This window comes from Diceros bicornis, chromosome 15, assembly GCF_020826845.1.
Source record: "Diceros bicornis minor isolate mBicDic1 chromosome 15, mDicBic1.mat.cur, whole genome shotgun sequence".
Lineage (NCBI taxonomy): Eukaryota > Metazoa > Chordata > Mammalia > Perissodactyla > Rhinocerotidae > Diceros > Diceros bicornis.
Window position 1 is genome coordinate 28,211,060 of NC_080754.1, and position 17,382 is coordinate 28,228,441.

The window sequence follows — 17,382 nt, forward strand, 5'->3', positions numbered from 1 at the left end:
CTGTTGGCTTCTATTGGCACTTTGCCTGAGAGGGAGATTGGAATCACCTCCTTCTCCCCATGTATTTGTGTAATCTCATGTGGTGTGCAAGCCAAGCTCACAGGGGCAGGACCTCTCAGTCCCCAGCACGGGTGGGGGTGGGGTGGTTGCTGTGGGAAGTGACAGTCACAGGCTGCAGAGCCCCTAGTCCACATTCTCCTCATCCTCTGTGATGTCACACTGGGACTTCTTGCCTTCCACCCTGGGCTGAGGCTTCTGAGCTCACTATGGCCTCAGCGTTCGCTGGGAACATAGGGCTCTCGGAGCCAGTATCAGGGAGGGAGCCTGTGGGCACCAGATGTCCGGCCATGCTGCTCTGGTAGGATGGCATGCCCCTCACGAAGGGGCGCCATCCCCCGCCTCAGGTCCCAATTCCCTGGCTCGTCCCGAGCCTGCTCGCTGCCTTCAGTGGAGTCCTGCTGGTCGCTGTCAGCGGACTCTTCTTTGGTTTCCCGTGAGTCTCCCACACAAGCCGGCAGGTTTCTTACAGAGTCAGAAAGGAAGACAGATCATGAGAGTCCGGACAGGGGAAGTGCAGAAGAGGCGTCAGGGAAGGGAGGATATTCTAGGCAGTGGGAACCAATGTGCAAAGGCACAGAGGCATAGAGTGCTTGGTGCCTTTGGGAGCTGTTGGTGGCTAGGAGTATTGGGTGACATTTGGTGGAGCCTCTCTGGGTCTGTCACCGCCCTGGCTATTTAGAGCAGCCTTTGAGGTCTGTGAGTCCGGACCAGGTGGAGTGAGTCCCGCGCGGAGCTTTGGGACTCCAGGGTCAGCGCTGAGTCCTGCTCTGGTCTCAGTTGCAGATGGCTGGCCCAGAATGGGGAGTGGGCCTTTCCTGTTGTCACAGGACCCCTCTTCGTCCTCACCTTCGGCATTCTCATGTTTCTAAACATCTCCGACCTTGGTATCTTGCACCAAGGTGAGCTCTCGGGCCCCTGGGAGAAGGAGGTAGCACCCTAAAGGGTCCTGCGTGCAGGGAAGATTCCTAAAGTGCTCCTCCCTTGTCCCCTCCTCGGGTCTCAAGACCCCGTCACCCCACATCCCCTTCACTTGGGCCCTGCTTCTGTTGCTTCATTTCCCAAGCCACCGAGATGCGGTACAACAGGATTCTGGAGGCTTTCCAGTTGCCTTGGAGGCAGGGCCAGGGCAGGCTGGGAAGAGAAGCCAGCTCTTGGCAACCACTCAGTTGTGTCTTCTTCCTTCCCACTGCACACACTCCTTACATCACTGACAGTTCCAAAGGCCTGCGTTCTCACAGAAGTCCTCTGGCTGGACGTCTACCTTCCCTTGGACTGCCAGCCTCTCTGAGTTTGGTCAGCTTCCTCAGTGCGGACTAGGATTCCCCTGCACACCTCCTTGCCTAGGCCAGTGATGCTGCGGGGCGGCCCTCACCCCGGCAGCAGCAGTGTGACGAAGGGCTCCTGCCGCTGCCCAATCCTCTTCCCATGCCAGGCTCCAACGCAAAGGGCCCCAGGATGGTGCGTGTGGTTTGGGCGAAGCATATAGCCTTCCGCCTGCAGTGGTGCCCACAGTGCTGCTTCCACCGCCCGCCGCGGACCTACCACTGCCCCTGGTGCAACATCTGTGTGGAGGTGAGCGCCCCTCTCATCTGCCCCCTTCTGGCCCACACCCCCACCCGCTCTGCACCTGCCTGGGACCAGGAGGCCCACTTGCACAGGGGACCAGTAGCAGACCTCAAACCACTTCCGGGACTGCTAAGGCCAAGGGTGGCAGTAACTCCCAGCCACTCTTGGTCACTCATGCAGCTCACTGCCTCCCTGCCTGCACCTGTCCTGGGAGGCTGGCCCCTGCCGACCCAGGTGCTGACACGCCCAGGAGCATCGACATCTATGCTGAGCCTGGTCAAGCCAAGGGGAGGAAAGGCACCCCTGTCCTACCCCAGGGCTGGCTGACACTAGATGCCCAAGGGCCCCACGGCTGGCTGTAGGCCTGGCCCGGGGAGCTTGACCTGTCCTCTTCTGGTGTCCAGAACGCTGTCCCCTCTCCCTCTCGCTCAGGACTTCGACCACCACTGCAGGTGGGTGAACAATTGCATAGGTCACCGGAACTTGGGCTTGTTCATCCTGCTCCTCCTGTGCCTATGCTTGTACTTGGGCTCCATGCTTGTCACCTGCATGGTCTTCCTCCTGCGCACCACCCACCTGCCCTTCTCCATTGACAAGGTCATCGCGTATCCACCAGGCTGCAGGGTCCACTTGGCGAGCTGTGGGCAGGGCGAGGACAGCCGGAGGGCGGGGTCCCGGGGGCGGGCGAGTGGTGGGCGGGGTTAGAGAGAAACCCCCTGGGGAGGACCAGTCTGGACCAGGGGAGGGTGGTAGGGTCCAGGCGAAGGGTGGGGCTAGGAGGCACTGCGGTGCGTGGGCAATCTAGCGGGGTCTTGGATGGAGGACGCTGAGGGTGGCACGAGACCAGGTTGGCGGGGGGGGGTGAGGTTTACCAGGGGTTGGTGGGTGGGGAGAGGATGGACTGGCTGGTCGTGCGCGGGTCTGTCAGGGCCGGAGTCGGGGTGAGGGTCCGGGCCCGGGAGGTCCATTGCGGGCGCAGCTCCTTAGCTCGTGGGCAGCATCGTCGTAGTGGTCCCCGCTGCCGGCTTCCTGGTGCCTCTCTTGGTGCTTCTGCTGATGAAGGCCAGGTCGGTGAGCACCGCCCAGCGCTCCTACGAGGACAAGGTACGCGGCTCTCCGGGGCCGCCACGAAAGCGGTCTCTGGGCGGTCACCTTGGGCCTTCAGGACCTCCACACTTTCCGCCCTTTCTCCCCCGCCCTGGTCCTCATGGCCTGACCTCCCTTGAAGGTGCCTCGTGAGGCCTTGAGGCCCAGATTCAGCTCAGATCTCACCTCCTCTAGGGGCTCGGGGCTCCCTCTCCCTCCCAGGTGCACTGCTTCGAAGGCCTAGTGAGTGCTATGCAGCGCATCCGTTATTTTGAAGGCTGGGCATGGAGGTGAGGAAGGCCAAATCCTGCGCTCCTGTTGATAAGGCCCCTGAAGTCAGAGAATCTCCCGCCCTTCGCCCGTGCACATTGAGAGAGGGGCCTGCCCTGTGCTGTGCAGTGCAGCGCAGACTCAGAGGGAATGGAGAGTTCAGAGAGGACCGCGGTGTAGAGGGTTTGGGGGCAGAAGGCAGAGAGAAGGGCGTTGCAGGTGAGGGGCAGAGCTTGCAAAAAGGCAGGGAAGCCGGAAAGTTTGTGGAATGTTGAGGATGCTGAGGGGACAGTTGTAATTGGAGCAGAAAGTGGATGGGAAATCAAGTGGACTGCTGGGCTCGGGCCAGATGGAAAAGGCACGAAAGTCAGCTGGAGCCTTCTCTTGGTGCGGTGGAAACCTGGAAGCCAGGACAGGTTTTGTTTTTTTTTTTTAACATGGAGTAAAATTCACCCATTTTTAGTGCCCAGTTATAGGAGTTTTGACAAATGCATACAGTCCTGCAACCACCTCCATAATTAAGATTTAGAACAGTTCCATCACCCCCCACACTTCTCTGAAGCCCCTTTTGTAGTGGGTTTCTCCCCATACTTGTTGCCCCTGGCAACCACTGATTTGTCTTCTATCCCTCTTGTCTTTCCTTGTCCAGAGTCTCGTGTAGATGAAGTCATAGCCTTTTGAGTCTGGTGTCTTGCACTTAGCATAATGCGTTTGAGATTCCTCCACGTTGCTGCCCGTAGGAGTTCTTTCCTCCTTTCTCTTGCTGTGTACTATTCCCTCATATGGATGTACCACAGCTTACTTATCCATTTGCCAACGGAAGGATATTTGGGTTGTTTCTGGGTTTTGGTGATCATAAAGAAAGTGGCTATAAACATTCGTGTACAGGCATGGGAAGATAAGTTTTCATTTCTTTGAGTCAATTCTTAAGAGTGGCGCTGCTGGGTTAGATAGTAACTGAATGTTTAACTTGATAAGAAAGTGCCAAATTGTCTTCCAAAATGGCTGTACCCTTTTGCATTCCCACAAGCAGTGCATGGGAAATCCAGTTGCTTCTGCATCCTCATTAACATTTGGCATTGTCACCATTTTGTTTTCTGATTTTCCGTTGTAGCTAGTCTAAGAAACGTGTAGTGGTATCTCATTGTGGTTTGAATTTGCATCTTCCTAGTGACTAATGCTGTTGAGCATCCTTTCAGGCTCTTATTTGCCATCTGTATATCTTTGATTAAATGTCTGTTCCAATCGTTTGCCCATTCAAAAAATTATGTTGTTTTCTTAGTATTAGATTTAAAGAGTTCTTTCTATCTGCTAGATTCAGCTACGTGTTTTGCAGTCTTTTCCCAGCCTTTGGCCTTATTTTCTTGCCAGTGTTTGTCCAAGATCAGAAGTGTTCGATTTGGATCAAGTGCGTTTTCAGTTTTGTCTTCAATGGCTTGTGTTTTGGTGTTGTAATTAAGAAATCTTTGCCTAAACCGAGGTCACCAAGATTTTCTCCTATGTTTTCTTCTAGAAGCTTTATAGTTTTAGGTTTTCTCTTTAGGCCTCCTATTCATTTTGGGTTAAATTTTGGTTATGAAGCAGGGTATGAGTCAAGACTTATAGTTTTGCGTGTGGGTTGTTCCAAGAGCATTTGTTGAAAAGACAGTCCTTTTTCTGTTGAGTTGTCTTTGCACATTCCTCAAAAATCAATTGACTATATAGATGTGGGTGTATTTCTGAACTGTCTCTTTTTTTGCCACTACCACACTGTCTTCACTGGTAGCTTTCTATGAAGTCTTGAAATGACACAATGTGACATCTCCAACTTTGTTCTTTTTTTCAGAGTTCTTGTGGCTATCCTAGTTCCTTTGATTCTCCATATAAATTAAGAATCAGCTTGTCAATTGCTAGAACTAAGTTTGCTGAGATTTTCACTTGGATTGCATTGAACCTGTAGACCGCTTTGGAAAATGGACCTTTTAACAGTATTGATCTTTTAATCCACGAAAATGGGATACCTCTCCATATTCAGGTCTTCTTTGATGTCTTTCCTTAGTGTTGTGTAGTTTTCAGCATATACAGCTTGCATACCTTGTGTTAGATGTTTTCTAAGTATTTCCTTGTTTTTTGTGCTCTTATAAATTTTTTGCAAAATTGAATTTACATTTGCTTACTATTGTTAGAAAATACAGTGGACTTTTGTATGTTTGTCTCGGATCTTGGAATTTTTCTGGATTGACTTATAAGTTCTAGTAGCCTTTTTGTTGATTCTACCTCAAAATTCATGTCATCTGTGAATAAGGACAGTTTCATTTCCCCCTTTCCAGCGTGTCTGGCTTTATTTCTTTTTCTTGTCTTCCTGCACTGTCTCGGCCCTCCGCTACAGTGGCAGGTGGAGTGGTAAAAGTGGAGCTCCTTGCCGTGGGTTTCCTTCAGCAGGACAGGGACTTGAGTAAAGGCTTTTTTAGGAAGACTGTAGTGGGCCACAGTGATGAGGGAGGGGCTGGAGACACCGAGGCAGCTGAAAGGACAGAGGAGCCCTCTGTGCCCACCTCCTCCCATCCTTCCCATCACCACTCCATCGCTCCCCCCGTATTTGGTTCACAGCTCCCGTGTGACGCCTCTGCTCATCCCTTCCTCATCAGCCCCCTGTTGTCTGCATGCCTTCTCTCTCCATCCTCAGTCCATCATTTCAGCCTCTCTTGGGCAGCACTGTCCCTTCCCACATCCTATGGTTCTTCAGCCTCAGGTCGGGACCTAAGCCCTGCGCCCCCTGCACTGCTCCGCATGGGGTTCTTCCAGTCCGGGGTCTCCACCCTTAAGAAGCCCGACTGGGGTCTGCACTCTGTGATTCACCAGGCAGGGCTCTTTCCCATCACCTGCAGATCCCATTTCAGGCATCCTTCACGCACCTCCACTTCTTTCCCTTCCTGCCTGCATCCCCTGACCGCAGCTTCTGCTGGGGCCACTTGCTTAGTGGTTCATAGTAAGGGCTCTGGAGCCAGACCATGTAAATTCACTTGCCAGCTCCACAACATGCCAACATGGAGATCTTAGGAGTACTGCTTGGCCACCTGGTGCCTCAGTTTCCCCATCTGTAAAAGGAGGCCGCATGGGTTAATATGTGTAAGACACATAGCACAACGGCTGGTACAAGTAAGTGTCCTAGACTTTGTTGTTGTTATTATTACCGTTCCTTGGCATCATCATTGCCACGTCTTCATGTCTCTCTCATCTTACAAACAAAGCAAATCTCCGTTAACGTCACAGGCCTCCACTCCAACTGTCATACTCTCCCCTCGGCACAGCCGGAGTTTCTGACAGAGTTGGCTGTGCTCACTAGCATCGTTCTTCACCTTCCTCATCCCACTTCAGCCTCTGTCCTCACTGTCACGGTGATGCTGCGCTCTCCACGAGGCCACAGCCAGCGGGCAGTCCTCAGACTGATCTTTCCTGGCCGCACACAGCCCCATGTGGAACGGAACGCAGCTGCCATGGCCCTGCCCCAGGCTCTCGGGGTCCCGCTCTCTCTGCTCACCTGGCTGATGCTCCTCGGCCTGCAGCGTGGAGTCTTGCCCTAGGCTGCCTGCTCTTCTCGCTGATCCCCTCTCCCTGCTGCTCTGCCACCCCCAGCTGCCCTCTCCACCCTGAAAGTTACGACTGGCTTTGTTGTTCATGGTGTGTCCTCTGTCCCCAGCGCAGTGCCCGGAACATTGTTGAAGCCTCAACATATTTATGAGCAAAGAGTGAACCTGCAGACAAAGGAATGCATGCGGCTTTGGGTGGAAGAGAAAGAAAAGAGAGAGAGAGAGAGAGAGAGAGAGAGAGAGAGAGAGAGAAGCCTGATGCCATAAACCCTGGGGAAGAACCAAGAGAGCAGAGGCAGCAGGGAGTTGGGCAGGAGACTGGACAAGAAGATGCACACTTTGCTCTGGGCCTGTGGAGGGTGAGGGCGTTGGAGACTCGCAATGGGAGCAGGAGACCCGGGTCTGGAGCCAGTGAGAGGGGACAGTGTGGAAAGCTCAGAGCTGCTGGCTTCCATTCCCAGTTGAGAGGGGCCATGTGGGGGAGCACGGTGCTCTGCTGTATTAGTCAGTTCTTACAAATTCCTTCAACAGCTATCATTCCTTGAAGCACTGAACAATCAGCATTTTCCTATGCTCCATATACATCTCATGAATGAAAATATATTTCTCTAAATTTGAAATTTTGAATGTAAATTTAATCAAAGTCTTTTAAGCTTTTAGTTTCCCTTAAATGCTTTAAACACCCTAAAGGACACAGAACTCAAACTCTCACAATGGTTGGTGTTGGTTTTGGCCACAATGGGACATTCTGGAGCTGTCTTGACTTTTCCTTCCCCAGGGCTCAGCTGCCCTGCCTGGGGTCCTGGTTCATTTTGGTGGAGAATAGTGTTGAAGATCAACGTCTTTGTGACAGGGGCATGGGACACATGAGAGCTGGTGGTGGGCGGATGTGCTCCTGGGCCCCTTTCGGTCGTGACCAGCACTTTGTAGCTAGGGCGCTTGAAGTCGGGGTGAGAGTCGGCCTGCGCTGGGGAGGAGGAGGGGATGAGGCTGGTGGGTGGAGGGCGGGGAGGACGAGAGCTGGGTCAAGTGTGTCCAGGAGAGAACTTGAACTTTCGTCTTGACCTTTACTGCAATAGGCGCTCAGGACTTTGAACCCCGATTTCCGGGGCCATGTGAGTTTGGGTAGGAAATATGATTGGGCCCGAAAGCACTGCCCTTCCAGATAGTGAAATTCAGTGAAGGCACAAGTTTGGAAGTAATGAGTGGTGGGAAAGCAGAGAAGAAGGGGGAGCGGGGTGTGGAGCCGTCTTTGGAGCAGCTTGATAGAACAAGGCAGATCTGAAAGCATATTTGGAAGGAGGCAGCAGGAGGATGTGTGTGGCCAAAGGAGACAGAGAGGGGGAGGATGCTGCCAAAGGGGGTACCAGGTGGTGCGGGATCCCTGAGGCGGCAGGAGTTGGGGGTGCGCGGCCAGGGGTCGCTTGGAGAGAGCTCCTCAGAAGTGGGTTGGGAGAGGCCTTGGCTGACCCTTGCGGCTTCCTCGCCCTTGGAGTCTTGCTGCAGCCCTGGGCGGAGCTGACTGGCTCAGGGAGGGCAGTGGGGGCCGCCTGCCCAGTCCTGCTTGATCTGAGCTCCTCTTCCCACCCTCGCCCCCTCCAGTACCAATACCTACATGGACACAACCCTTTCGACCTTGGCTGTGGCAAAAACTGGTATTGGACACTTTGTGCAGCGCTGGGACCCAAGTGAGTTGGCAAACCAGAGGCCTGAGTGGTGGCCCTGGGGCTGGTGGGGTGGGGTGAAGCTGGGTCATCTCGCCTGGCCCCTTAGCAGAGCTCCCAGGTCCTTCCGCTCATTCTTCCTATTGTTTTGGGGTTTTCCCCAGGGCCTTGTGGGAGCATTTGGAGCCCCCACTTCCTTGCCTCTGTGGGTTCTTGCCCCAAGAAATGGGGTAGAGGGCATTGCAGCCTGGATGAGACAGGCCCCAGCTCCCCGTGGTGCCGAGCGCTGGGCCTTGTCCTGCCTAAGATGAGGGGCACCAGGCAAGGAGGGTCACGACCACCTCCATCTGGCTTGTTGCTCCCCAGGTACATGTCCGAAGCTGTCGGGCTGCAGAGAGTGGTGGGGCCTGACTGGGTGCCCACGCGGAACCTGCACTTCCCGACGTGCCCCTCCATGCCCATTCCCGAAGCCCTCCCTGGGCTGGGGTCTGGCCGCCAGGTCCAACCTCTGGATCTGTACCAAGCAGGGCAGGATCCCCCAGGGAGTGGTGAGGCTGCAGCCCTCCAGGAGGTAAGGGGCGTGTGTGTGGGTGTGTGTGTGTTTGTGCCCACACATGCGCATGCGCCCGTCGTGTTGGGAAAGGGCATCTGAAGATTGTACAGGTTTAGGGAAAGCCCCCCTCCATGTTTCGCTGGTGCTGAAGCTGGAACACTCCGAGCTCGAGGGCGGCGGATCATAGGCCAGCGGAGCGTTGAAAGTAGAGTCACAGGCCTGCAGACTACACCAGGAGTCCCTGGAGAAACAAAGGGAAGAGACCACACCACTCACTTGCTCGTTGCCCTTGGGCCAGTCCCTTACCCTTTCTGGGCCTCAGTTTCCTTAGCCATGAATGAGGATTGAGACTAGACCAGTGGGCAATAATTTTGGGGGGCGGATTCATTTATTTACGGGCAACTTTTAACCTGAAGCTCAATGTTTGAAACAGGTGGCAGTGGAGCTTTAGGACTGCTGCGGGGAAGGTAATTCACAAGCCCCGCCCACAGGGCCCCTGCAGTGATGTTCTGTGGGTCCTGCCCACTCCCTTGGCTCTGCCTAGGGGGGTGGCACCTTGGACAGTTTCTTGCTCCCGAGCTGGTGGGTCATGCGGTGTGGGGCCGGCACCTTTGGAGAGCTGACCTCCTCCACTCTGTGTTTAGATGCACGCCGGCCGGCCCAGTGTGGCCCCTGCTGCTCAGGCCCCAGAGGCGGCTCGATCTGCCTCTCACCCATTTGCACCGGGAGATGCCAGGAGACCCGGCACCTGAGCCTCACCCCCTGAGCCGCGCGTGGAGGCTCTCTGAGCCCTATCCTTGCCCAGTCCCCTGTAGGGAGTACCGAGACCCCTGAAAGCCCATTAAACACCCTTTGCCTGCCTCCTACAGCTGCCCTGCTGCACTGTGTGTTGGGATCAAGGGAGTGGGGCGGTGAGGGGGCCTCTGGGGTCAGAGACAAAGACCCGGGATGTGGGCAGCCAGGGTTCAATACTGGCTGGCTCTGCGATCTAGTGCAAGACACTGAACATTTATCTCACCCTTCAAACGGGGAAACCATAACAACCAAAGCTAGGACTGGAGATGATGGAAGAGAAAACCCAGCAGTGCCTGGATGTCGGCCTAGCCAAGTCCTGTCCTCTGCCCTGCGGCCACCCTGTCTGACTGCAGGGGGCACGCGCTGCTTGGGAATTCGCCCAGCCTGGCCAGGTCCAGCCTGGCTGCACAGGAGGCTCCTGTGTGGGTTGTGGCTGGCCCTCAGGCTAGGAGTGTGCCCTCCTGCGGCCTCAAGACAGGGAAGTGGAGGAGTGGGGTGTGCCCCATCACAGTCCACCCTGCATCATTCCTCCAAGTGGGTCTCACCTTGGTCACTCCCTCCTGTTGGGGAGTCAGATGCCGGTTCTAGTCCTGTGTCTGGCGGTGGGGGGGGGCGTGTCCTAGACTCTGGGAGCCAGCAGACCTCTGGGTAGGGGGAGAGAGGAGGAGGGAACCATGTCAAACGGTGAATCCTCCAGTGGGCAGTGAGTGAGGCTGAGAGTGGGAAATAATGGTCCCTTCCTGGCAGGTCCTATGAGGATGAAATCAGGTGGTTCATGCAAACACCAGGTACACGGTAGGCACACAGTGTATGCAGCCGGTATGATTCTGGTTATTTTCTCCTTCACACTGCTAACAGACCACCCTGTGTTCCTCCACGGACCACCTTCTCATATTCCTGGGCCCCAGGCTCCGACTCCAAAACTCGGGGTTGGGGTGGGCTGCAATCTGAATCTGAATATTTGTAAAGTGCCCGGTGTGATGCTGCCACTCTGAAGTTTCCGAACTGCTGCCTTAGGAGGTGAGGATGGGCACCACCACACTGATTCCTGTCCCCCTGGTGTCCAGGGGAAACCAGGATATGGTGAGGGCGAGAGGGCAGGATGTGGCTGAAGGGCCAGATGAACAGCCCCGGGCCCGTGGACATTGTGTGCCTGTGTGTGCCCGCCCAAGCTTGTGTGTTGGGGCAGGAGCTCATCGTTGGGGAGTGTCAGCCCAGACTGGGGAGGTAGGTGACCTCCGATGCAGGCCATGGCTCCGGTTCTCTACACGAAGAGTCCCAGTGGAGGCTGACCTTCCCTCTTCCTCCCACCCTGACTGTGGTGGTCTCAGGCCCCGCTGTGTCCAGGCCCAGCCTCACCCAGGGCTTGGCTCTGGCTCCCTGGGCTCCTGGCCAGCCTCGCTCAACCCTAGGAACTGCAGCTCTTTTGTGTTCCCTTTTCCGTGGTGCCAGGTCTCCCCAGTCCCAAGCTCCATTGGGGTGCAAGCTTGTTCTCAACTCTCATCCTGCTCAACTCAGGGGTAACTGTGGGTTTCTGCGGAGGGCTGCAGGATATTCACTGACAGGCAGAAAGGCAGCCCAGTTTGGGCCTTGCTTTCACTGGCTTCAGTGGCCACCCTTACAATTCTTGGGGCCTGCATTTACGAGTCAAGCTGAAGAAACCTCATCTGTCTGCTAAGCCCGCAGTCCATGGTCGCATGGTCAGGGCAGGGGGGCACTAGGCCTTTTGAGCCCCGGAGCCCAGGTGTGCATCTGGCTCACGAATCTGTGTGGGTCTCCCGTCTGCGTGTGTTCAGAGGGCACAGCTCAGCCCAGGCTGCCCAACACTGAGGAGAGGCTCTCAGGCCCACTCCTAAATGGGAGTGCTAGGGGTGGTGTGGGCCTGGGCCTCATCGGAGGAGCATCCAGGAACGTGGGCCAAGGCCTGGAGGGGCATATGCCTGGAATGGGGTGAGTGTAGGAGTGGTGCCTGCTGGAGCCCCAGCTCTGCAGGAGGCTGGGAAGGCCAGGCCCCAGAGTCTGGGGAGGCCTAGTCCCACCCTGCCCTGCTGCCCATCCCTCTGCCTCCCTGCCAGGATAAGAGCTGGGCGGCTGGTCATCAGGGTGGCACCTCTTGGGTCCCTGCCTCCGGCTATACTGGCCACTCACCCAGTCCCAGGCTGAGCCTGGTCATTGCTAATTAAATGAAAATTCATTTTTAAAGTAATGTTAAGTCATGGTCATTTTTGTCTGCCATTTATCTCCTCGCTCACAGCTTTCTAAACCCTTTCTTTTTTTATTTTTCAGGTATGAGGGTCTTCTTGAGCATTTCTTTTAGGAGTGGGCGTCTTGTGGCGAGGAACTCCCTCAGCTTTTGTTTATCTGGGAAAGATTTTATTTCTCCATCATATCTGAGGGATATTTTCGCTCGGTAGATTATTGTTGGCTGAAAGTTTTTACCTTTCAGATTTCTGAATGTATCGTTCTGCTCTTTCCTAGCCTGTAAGCCTTCTGCTGAGAAATCTGCTCAAAGCCTGCTAAGGGTTCCTTTGTAGATTCTTTTCTTCTGCATTGCTGCCATTCACATTATTTCTTGTTCATGACTTTTGCCAATTTGCCTAATATATGCCGTGGAGAAGATCTTTTTAGACTGGTGTCATTAGAAATTTTATTAGTTTCTTTTACTTGTAATTCCAGTTCCTTCCCCAGGTTTGGGAAATTCTCAGCTATTATTTCTTTGAACAAGCTCTGTGTTCCTTTCTCCCTCTCTTCTCCCTCTGGAATATCTATAATCCTTAGGTTGCATTTCCTAATTGAGTCGGATATTTCTCAGAGAATGTCTTCATTTCTTTTTACTCTTAGTTCTCTCTCCTCCCACATCTGAAGCATTTCTATATTTCTGTCCTCTGATTTGCTTATTCTGCCCTCCATTATTTCAGCTCTGTTATTTAAGGACTCCAGACTTTTCTCTATCTCAGTCATTGTGTTTTTCCTCTCTGACATTTCTCATTGATGTTTCTTGATAGTTTCGATCTCTTCTGTCAAGAATTCCCTTTGGTCGTTAATCTTATTCGTGATTTCCTTGAACAATTTTTCTGAGTTTTCTTGTAACTTCTTTAGTTTTCTCATAATAACTATTGAGAATTCTCTGTCATTTAGATTGTAAATAGCGGTGCCCTCAGGATTGATTTCTGGGTGTTTGTCATTTTACTTCTGGTCTCGTGTCTTAGTATACACTTCCATACTATTTGTTGTTGTGGATTTGATCCATCCCAGAGTGGTAGTATCAGGTTACAAATTCCACCTTCTGCCTCTGGGTGGTGGCAGGACCTGTGTATTCCAAGCCTGCCCATTCCCTGGCAGCTGTGTCTGTCCTTTGGAAGTTATGCTGACGGAGCCTATCTGCATTTGACTGCTGGACGCCGCTGATTTACACATATGTGTGCCGGCACCTTGGCGGGGGTCTCTTGCTCTGGCTGACCAACAGTACTTGCGTGCCAGGTGGGGGAGGGGCGCTTTCATTCCTGTGCACGTGCCCGCAGGTGCTCCTGCTCTGTCCTCGCTCTCTGCCCTCCTGGGATGTTCGGCTTGGTGAATATGGCCCAGTGATTGCCTAGCCTCCTCAGAGTGGAGCTGTCCCACAGGCTGGGAGGCAACTCAGAGAGCAAAGGCATACCCACGAATGACTGCCCCCTCCCCCTTCTCCTCTCAGAGCTGCAAGCGGTCCTGCACCCTAAGTGTCTGCCAGTGGGGGAGGTAGAGGAGATTCCCCTTACCTCTTTCCACTGCCTCCCGGGCAGTTCTGCACCTCCACGTTCAGAGATATGGCTGCATGGGTCTCTCAGACATCTATTGTGTTGTTTGAATGTCTCTGTTGATTTATGAGTGTCCTTTCCATTGTATCTCAGCAGGGAGAGTCTAAGGGAAGAGCTCACTCCGCCAGGATGCTGACGTCACTCCCTTTGTCATCGACTTTTGCCAGTTTTACTGTTATGTGCCTCGAAGAAGCTCATTTATCCTTGATGTAATTAGGAGTTCCATTGGCTTCATGTATTTGTCAGTCCAGTTCCTTCCCGCGTCCTGGGAAATTCTCAGCTATTATTACTTTGAAGAAACGCTCGGCTCCTTTCTCCCTCTCTTCTCCCTGTGGAATACCTATGGTCCTTAGGATGCTTTTTCTAGTTGAGTCGGATTTTTCTTGAACAATTCCTTCATTTTTTTTTAAATCTTAGTTCTCTCTCCTCCTCCACCTGAAGGATTTCTATTTGTCTATCCTCTAAATCACTAGTTCTTCCCTGCAAACATCAGCTCTTTTTTTTTTCATGAGGAAGATTGGCCCCTGAGCTGACATCCATTGCCAATCTTCATTTTTCACTGAGGAAGATTAGCCCTGAGCTATCAACTGTGCCCATCTCCCTCTATTTTGTTTGTGGGATGGTGCCACAGCATGGCTGGATGAGCAGTCATAGGTCCATGCCCAGGATCCGAACCTGCGAACCCCAGGCCGCCGAAGTGGAGTGCACCAACTTTACCACTACGCCTTTGTGCCGGCCCCCGTCAGCTCTATTTTTTAAGAATTCTAGAATGTTTCTTATTTGACTTATTGTGTTCTTCATATCCAGAATTTCTGCTTGGATTTTTGTTTATAGTTTCCATCTCTCAGGTGAAGTATTAACTCTTCTCATTAATTTTATTCCTGCTTTATTCCTGTGCTCATTGAATTTTCTGAGTCTTCTTGTAACTCATGGAGTTTCTTTATGACACCTGTGTTGAATCCTCTGCCATTGAGATTGTAAATTTCTGTGATTTCAGGGTCAGTTTCTGGAGAAGTGTCATGTTCCCTCTGCTCTGAATTGTTGCTCTAGTTTCTCGTGGTGTTTGATGAAGTAATGTTTTGCCAGCGCATTTGTGGTTGTATCCGTTGGCAGATTCCACCTGCTACCACTGGGGCTGAAGCAGGATCTGTGTTTCTGGTACTACCACATCAGCTGAAAGTTGTGGAAGTGCTATGGGCATTTATGCTGGCTGGGAAAGCATCGGGCCAGGTGCGTAGGTCTGCCAACCGCTCTTCTCATCTTCACTCCGGTTGCTGCTTCTTGGGCGGGGCTTCCAAGGGGGGTCTGAGCCCCCTTGGGACTGAAGCGGCCTTGTGGGCTCTTCAGCCGGCCACGAAAGTGATCACGCACGGGCTGAGTATCAATTTTTCAATATATGTCATCGTTCCTATCCAGTTATCATGGACACTACTACTAAGTGGAGCTATCTACAAATTATAGTTTAAATGTTTTGTGGAATGTTCATAGGGCCACTGGAATTTTCCCAAGCATAATTATGTGACCCAGAACTCCTCTAAATTCCAGTTATTAGGGGATCATTTTACAGTTTTCCTGAGAATTAATTACCTTGTAAAATATACTCACAGTTTTCCATATTCAGACTCACAGTTACTGTATGTAGGACCTCGTATATGTGCCCGGATCCTGATAGGCTGGGCCCAGGCGAAGAAATATTTTTTCTCTTTAAAACTGGATTGTTCTTTTCCTTTTCATGTATAGTGGATGACTATGTCAATCCAGCAAAGATTTAAATTCAAAATCAATAATCAATTAAGGTTGGCCGTTGTTATAGTCGTGGTCATAGCCTGCAAAAATGAGGGTTTGGAGATGGAACAGAAAGCATAAAAGGGGACCTTATTGTATGCCCATCAGAAAATAAAACAGTAAAACTGATCAACAGAATTCTGAGAGAAACAGCCACAAATTCTGCAACAAATAGCAAGCAGCAGATTTCTCTCATCAGTGTTACTCAGTCTCGTGTTGTGAATTCTGTCGGTATTGGCTCAAAAGTCTGTGTTCCTGAAGTCATCTGTTCCCAGACCCTGTAGTCCTAGAGTCCTGAGTGTCAGGTCCTCCGGGTATCTGCTGTGGTGGGTGTGTCAGCTTCTTCTAGGAAGGCTGTAATCATGCATCTGTTCCCTATATCCCTTTCTCAGGCTGTCTTTTTTGGGTGCTTCTTCCAGAAGACCCAATCTCTGGTTGTAGCTTCTAGCAGGGACCTTCAGGCAAGAATGAAGGGAGCAGAGAAACCACGTGTTGATGACAAGGCAGGTTAACTTCTTCCAGTAACTAACAATATCAGAATGGAGGAGAGTGGAATCTCTATGGGAGTGAGGTACATAGGCACGTGGGTCCCTGTAATTGTTCCATGAAGACTCAACTGATAATTACTCCAATGAGAAAATGGAATAATGGACAATGAAAACAGTGACGAATCTGTTATGTACAGTTTGTGCCACAATTGCTGCCAATTGACATAAGTGTTTTAAACCAAGGAATAAAGTATTCTTAGAAGCTAATTTGTTGACATTCTCTGTGTCGGGCGAGGCACTTGAATTCTAATGTGCTTTTCCCCACTCTGCAAGAGTATGTAAATTACTGAAAAACTTAATCATATTTGTTACCGATCCCAAACACAGGTTCATTTACCCAGCGCACAGGAGGGCCAAAAAAGTAAAGGAACTGAAACAGCAGGCTTGTGGCAAGGAAAGAGCCTTACTATCGAAGGGCAGCCAGATGAGTAGACGGGAGTTAGAACTCAGATCCACCTCGTCGAATGAAAAAAGGTTGAGGTTTGTATCTGAGGTTTTCGGTAGGGGAGGGAGAGCATGTGCCGTGGTTTTATGTAGGGGAACAAGAGCATGTTCCGGGTTTGAGGTAGGGCAGCAGGAGCATGTGGCTGTGCTGCTTGGCACCTTCCAGCAGCCTGTGTTTGGCCTTGAACACTGAATTTCCTTTCTCTTGACTTTCTGGACTTTTCTGGTTAGTTTTCGGCATCAGCCTGCATTTGGCCTTGTGAGGCTGAATCCTGATGTCTGGGCCTTGACTTTCTGGGAAAGACAGCTCACTCATATAGTGAGGAGAGACAGGAAGGCCTGGTTAGTTTTAGACAACAGCCGATTATGCTGAGTATGCACAGGTGCAGTTAGCAAAGCTTATGTCAAAACTTTTGGCACTAGGGCAGATTTTTGAACTTTTTCATGCTCGGTTTCAGTTCCCACCTCTTATGATCAGGCTTCAGTCTTCGGGAACGGGGGTGAAGGCCTCTCTAGCTACCTTCTGCTGTGAAAGGGCAAAGATCAGGATGGGAGGAATGAAACTGTTTTACCGTCACTTTAAAATAGTTTTGAGTACCGGGTGGGGAGAGAGAGCTACGCTTTGCATCACTAATATTTTAGTACTCTGATCAACGGCTTTGGAACAACACTTAAGTTCATCACTTATAATTACATGGATAACCACACAGATAGCAAAATAGACAGCCCAAATTTTAGTATCCCCTCCATAATGGACCTCAGTCCTTGAGGAATCCCGGAGAAGGTGACTGTAAACCAATCAAGGTTACTGCCTGGAAACTCAGGTGAAATCTGATGTAGCCAAGTAGCCTGCTGTCTAATCGTCCAACAAGTAATGTAAGAACCTGGGAGTCATGTATTACTCATCTATAGGAGGCTGTCTTGTGCACAGCAACTTGCAGTCTGTCACGAGTCCATTTGAGCATTCGGAGAAGTCAGTGTCTAGAGGATGAAGCCAGCCAAAGTTTGGGAGATCCCAGTTGCGATGTACTTCTGTGGCATGATTCTTGTTCCCTGTGGCGTTTTCAGTATGGTCCCCTGCAATCCAAGAATTCAATAGGACCCAGTCTCCATGACAACGATGCTGCAGAGAAACCTCTGACGGTGTCTAGTTCCTTGGTTTGAGTTCCCTTCAGGGCTTTTGGATCATCTCTGGAACATAGAAAGGGTCTCCCAAAGTTAGACCTATGTTGTGTCAGCAAGTAACCA

General features: G+C 51.9%; 1 protein-coding gene across 1 annotated transcript; it reads left to right on the top strand.

Annotated features, from left to right (window-relative positions):
• The first annotated feature begins 368 nt into the window (after positions 1–368).
• On the top strand, positions 369–9,261 carry LOC131414831 (palmitoyltransferase ZDHHC19-like). The gene is made up of 8 exons (XM_058556042.1): positions 369–493; positions 838–959; positions 1,493–1,632; positions 2,059–2,231; positions 2,625–2,730; positions 8,154–8,239; positions 8,582–8,785; positions 9,166–9,261. The coding sequence occupies exons 1-8, from the start codon at positions 369–371 to the stop codon at positions 9,194–9,196; spliced, it is 987 nt and encodes a 328-aa protein (XP_058412025.1). The 3' UTR covers positions 9,197–9,261.
• The last annotated feature ends 8,121 nt before the right edge of the window (positions 9,262–17,382 follow it).